At 33.0% G+C, this 5722-nt stretch overlaps 1 protein-coding gene and 1 long non-coding RNA gene across 5 annotated transcripts in view; one reads left to right on the top strand and one right to left on the bottom strand.

Annotated features, from left to right (window-relative positions):
* LOC111087633 overlaps positions 1-3952 on the top strand; it is a 7766-nt gene extending 3814 nt beyond the window's left edge. Inside the window, exons 2-3 of one of the 2 annotated variants that reach the window (XR_002612292.1) lie at positions 458-589; positions 3650-3952. This is a non-coding gene — a long non-coding RNA (uncharacterized LOC111087633). Of the gene's footprint in view, positions 1-457; positions 994-3649 lie in introns of those variants that run through there. The other variant, XR_002612291.1, reaches the window with a different exon arrangement.
* LOC106466270 (bestrophin-1-like) overlaps positions 1-5722 on the bottom strand; it is a 63470-nt gene that overhangs the window by 8331 nt on the left and 49417 nt on the right. For all 3 annotated transcript variants that reach the window (XM_022394911.1, XM_022394915.1, XM_022394922.1), the window contains one exon: positions 2272-2424. In XM_022394911.1, the coding sequence (XP_022250619.1) occupies positions 2272-2424 (153 nt within the window). The remainder of the gene's footprint in view (positions 1-2271; positions 2425-5722) is intronic.

The following is a 5722-nucleotide window of genomic DNA, read 5'->3' as shown; positions in this document are numbered from 1 at the left end:
CACACACTTTACTTATGGTGCCTACTGTTCGCTTGACTCAATTATATCTATCTTCAATCTATCTGCATATCTATCTCTCTATCGATCTCTCGCTGGTTTTATTTGCCGGGCTTATATACTAAAAAAGAGGGCACCTGACAAACACTCGGACATTCGCAGGGTTCCTCGATAATTCACGATCTTCGAGAAACTCCAGTGCACATGCTACCAGCATTGCATGACTTCCGTTGTCGTAACAATACTTTCATCAGTTTATTTTAAAGTTAGCACACAATAACAACATGCTAAAAATTGTAACAATATCCAAGTATTTATGAAAAATTTCTACTTATAATAAAAAAATAACTATGCAAGTTTAGTCATTAGGAACAACTCAATTTGAATATTATTTACTATTTAAATGTAACATGTCATGGCAAGTATATATAAGCATGAATCTCTCTCTCTCTCTCTGCAGGTCTGTTCCTTTTGCACGGCCACATATTTAAAGCTATAAACTCCAAACTTGAGGCCAAAGTGACCAATATAGCAATTTTTGGAAAACAGGATGACTAATTGGTCTCAAATTGAAAAAGGCTGGATTTTTTGGGTAATGTGTGATAAAGTGGGCTATTATTTACGATTCTTCTCTGTGTGAATTCTTCTATCAATAATCATTTATGCTTATTCCTTCCCTCTCTTTCTTCTACACATACATGCCTACTCTTTAACTCCTCTTAACTGTAAGAGGCTGGTGCTTTCTCTTGAACATGTGCACACGTTCCCTCACCTAAATAGGCTTGCTTCAGCTATATCTTTTGCTTTGCTTGTGTGTACTCACAAGAATCGGCTATATGATGACTTCACAAAAATGTTTGGTATCAGCAAATTTTCATTTATACTGTGTTGGAACGAGAAGAGAATAAATCAATTCTTTATTAAATGGAACGATAATACAGTCAAAATATGCTGCAAAAATATTTGACCACACAGCAGAAATCAGGACACCAAAAGGTAGGGAATTTTGTTTTGGAAACTTGAAATGTCATACAAAACACATGCCAGAAGCAGGAGCAATGTACTTGGTTTTGCTTTGATTAAAATAGCTTTAGCAAATCTTAAATTTTTTTTGCATATTTTTATTTCTATTAAATTTTAGTTAGGTGAAAAAATCATTTTGATTTTTTGCAAAAAAACAAAATTAATAAGGTTGATTTAATCAAAGAAACTCAGGACAGTTAAAGCCATTTTCATCCGAGCAATGCTGGATACTCTGCTAGTTTATGATAAAATACAGTCATTAAGATTATAAATCAATAAGGAGTACCAAATTACATTACACTGCTTCCAAAACAATTACAGAAATAATGTGTCCTGTAATAATATTTTTATAAACAGAGGAATCCTTGCAATATTCATTGGAAGAAAACCCTGTTTTGATTTGGACCTTAAATTGGACCAATTTCATGTGACCTATTTGCTATAGCTTCCTTGATGTTTCTTAAGGATTACTATATGTGCCTCTTTCTGCTGTAGAAATCGTTTTTCATATAATGTTCCCAAACTAAATGTCCTGCTACAGTTAATATGAGAATTATTTGATTTTATATTTCTAATCATTCTTGTTTTCATAAATACCTTTTATGTACTACATACATGTTCAACTGTATAAATTGCCTTTAATTCTGGAATTCTTATTGATACCTTTAGTATTATAATGCTTCTCTTCAAAGTTGATTTTGTTTTAAAAACTATTTACAGGCAAACATTTTTTATGCTACATCCTAAATTATTACATAATAAGTATCTTAGGCATTACAACAGTTTGATGATTATTGTCTACTTTTTCATTACCAATGAAACTAGTGCAGTGAGGTATGCATTTATTTGAAGGACCAAGTGAAAATGATTAGTTTTATCCTCTCTGTTACTGTTACAAGAAACTATATAAAAGTGCAAGAATCCACACCAATCACATTTTTCCTGAAGCTGGGTGTCATTATTTGAAATGGAAGTACCTGGAATGCCACATACATTTGTTTGTATACATTTGCTATTATATTTTTCTTTTAGCATAGAGCTACACAATTGGCTATCTGAATGCTATCCATCACTAGAATTAAACCCTGAAAATCTAGTGTTACAAAACCTTAAGCTTACTCCTGAGCCACTGAGGGCCTGTTATATTATTACTATACAAATACTGCTCACTTGATATTGATTTAACACAATCTCATATAACAGCTTATTTGAATACTTTACACAAAGATAACTATAATAACAGTGTCTTACCTTTAGCCAGCCCACATAGAAAAAGAACTGTAGTAGTGTAAAAACAGGAACATACAAGTCAATAACATAACCTGTATAGCCCATGTCTGGATCCAAATACTGCCGACCCATGAGCTGAGCCACAAAGTATGTGTAAGTTGCTATAGTGACAACCTGTAATAAATAAATATTGTCTGATGGGATACTCATCAATTCTTGACTTGATGAAGTCCTTCTTTTATTCTAAAAAGGACACGAATCTACAAGATGGGAATTGTATCTACTCTGCATTAGCCTTATTTACATAAATTAAATTCACCTAATTCAACAAATGTTGAAATCTATATTATTTTCAATCTTGTCTGTAACTCACCAATACAGATGTCACATTTCACATATGTATATTGAGTGTAATTCACATTCCACCTTGTCTCATTAGAATCATCAATGATTGTTGCACAATCTTGAGCATCAGCAGGTATGAAAGCTGGTGCTGTAAGTCTGTGTTCTTTGTGCACTTGAATCTGAGGAACAAGATTACTGATGCCAAAAGTGCACAGCACCCCACTGCTCTTACACCTAAAGTATGTAGCACAGGCAATAACAACAGATATGTTAATGGGTCATTCTGACTGTGATGCTGAATCCACAGAGAGAGCTTCAGATAAATGTTTTTGAGTGTTGGATATCTGCTTTAACTAGTTTTTACACCCATCTTTCAATGACCACAGACATTCTTCTAACAACTGTGTTAAAGCCAATGCCACATCACATTTATTGCTTCAATCAACCTAATGCAATATTGTAAGAAACCTTGAAAGATTGACTTCTAGTAGAATGCTGGTTACAATGTTTGTAGAAAGAATGGCCTCTGGATTTTCTTATCTAATTTGTAAAGGAAATCATCTATCCACAACAGCTATATTATGTAGGTGTATGCAGTGTGGAATATTTTCAACAACATTTTGGGATATACAAGAGTAATTGCTGCATCACTACTTCATCATTTTAGAGCAAGAACCAAGATATGTCCAACAGTGGATAACAGCATCACTAATTTTACAGGTGGCCACTGCTTATGTATATTCAAGCTGTGTCTTGAATATTTATACATATATGTGCCATATAAATTAAGATAGCAAAATAACACTGGGCAACAAAAAAATTCTCTCTCTGCTACTGGAAAAAAATGCAACTGTTTCTAAGTAATTTGATGATGTTGATTCTAAACATCATGTTGAACATTACTGATCACCCTAGTTTTTGAGTTATGATAGATTCATTCAAAATATTCTTATATATTGTTAAAGTAACTGTTTAATAACTATCTATTCATTGAAAATTGCATTTTAAGAATGTATAATCTGCATGCTTTGAGAAGTTTCTTTCATGTTCACAGCATAAGCAACAGGAATTGATGGCTTAGCATTTCCATTGTGCAAAGGTACAGCTTTCAGACAAACTTCAGATGAGTTGACAAAATGTCTCCATTCTTGAGGATGATTTTCAGTACCCAATTCTTCCATTAGTGCATCAACATTTGTACAGAAACACAAAGTATCTTGCATGATGTAGTGAAAAGTATGACTTTGATGGTGACTTTCGTAAGTTGATACTCTTGTTCTTGGAGCTAATAAATTCCATTGCTGTAAACAAGTCCCAAGAAATTCCCCATGCTGCTTTGATAAAGACAAGTCATGAATCAGATCATTTAGCTCTTCTTGTGTGATCAGATGAGACAGCTTTTGTTGAAGTGCCACAGGAATAGAATTACTAGATGAAAAAAATGGAGATGATTCAGGATAACTCTTTTGTTTTCTAATTCACTGGTAGATGTGGCAGTGGAAGACCACTCCCACAAGGTACTGGTTACATTGCAGATGCAATATCTGGATATTTGATGTATTGTATTGTTTTGCCTGAATATCCAGAAACATTAATCATGCAAAATTAACAGTCAGTTAGATGTTCTTTGGGCTTCTTGCTCTTCTTATTCAGCAACTATCATTGGATATACAAGACTGTTTAGTTTAAGAGTTATTATTTAGTTGATTTAGTGATTTAATGATTATTTAGTTTTCTTAACATGAGTGTTAAAAGTTATTTATTTTAAAAAGCAATAGTTATGACAAGTTTGTTATGTAACCCTGTACGAGTCATAGATTGTGTATGTAGTTTAATTGTTGTACTAGTGTTTTCTAATATTGTTGATGTCATCTTACTCTAAACTTCTAAGTTTTTCTCATTATGTGTAACATTACTGTTACTAGAGTGCTAGATATTTCTAGATTTTTCTGTTGCATGTTCTAAATACATGCAGATATAGACACGGAGCAAGTTAAGTTAGTGAAAGTGAAGTTAAACTGTGTATCAGTTTAGCTGTAACGGGCAATTTCTAAAGTGAGTTTCACAACTTGTATTGTAATAACAGAGATAGAATAATTTGTCTTGTCAAACGGTGTTCCAAAGTAATTGAATCCCTTGTGTGGACTTTGATAAAAGAGACTATTTAAAACTGGATACAACTGTGATAATCAATAGTGTAATGAATTTTTGTACATACTTTTGACTTGTTTTGAATATATAGATATTTTTTTAAAAACAAATGGATTGTGTGCTGTCCATTTATTGTTGAACTTTATTCCCAACAAGTCAAAGAAATCTACTGCAAAGAACCACAGCCCTTATAAAACCCGACAACTGTGTCAAACCAGATGTGCAAACTGTATAACACACATGCAGAGCTCAATGTTTTTCTTGGTCACTTTTTCTTGGTAATTTTACACCTAAAATAGTGGTAATAAGCTACCTTTACCTTGTGTGTGATGTTGTTCTTTCATGAAACTGTAATATAATTTATACAAATGCAGCAGAAACTGTTTGGGTGATTTTTGCACTTTTAGACTTTATTTGAACTGGAGACAGCCAGCATTTCATATGATTTCCTAAATCATATAAAAGAATTTATGTTTACAGAACTGGAATTTAAAAAATAAAGTTTTGCAGAATTTGATTATATCATGGGTATGATGTGAGGAAGAAGATCGCACTTTGTTTTGACTGTGCACAGAGAGAGAGGCAAAATGACCAACTGAGTGAGTGAGATGCAACTGAGAGAGAGGCATCCGACTCCACCCTTTTATGCTCAGTTGAGGGACTTCTCAACTGTTTGAGCTAACTGAGCATGTGAGGGTTTTGCGATTCCTGGGCAGAGCAGGTGAGCACAGAAATGAAGCAAAAGTGATGCTATTCACTACAATTATGTCGAGAACAAACAGCATATATGAACAGTATGTTTGGAATTTTACACTAATACAATACAGACAATATTTGAATTTATCAAAAATGTATGCCTTTTACCCATTAAACTGTCCAAGTAAACTTAATTTCACAGCATAAATCTATTGTACAGATTTGATTGCATGGTATTTTACATAGTACTGATAAAATATTGAGATATTACAATAACTTA

This window comes from Limulus polyphemus, unplaced genomic scaffold (assembly GCF_000517525.1).
Source record: "Limulus polyphemus unplaced genomic scaffold, Limulus_polyphemus-2.1.2 Scaffold73, whole genome shotgun sequence".
In the NCBI taxonomy this organism is placed as follows: Eukaryota; Metazoa; Arthropoda; class Merostomata; order Xiphosura; family Limulidae; genus Limulus; species Limulus polyphemus.
Note: the sequence above shows the minus strand (reverse complement) of the source record. Positions and strands in the feature narration are given on the sequence as shown.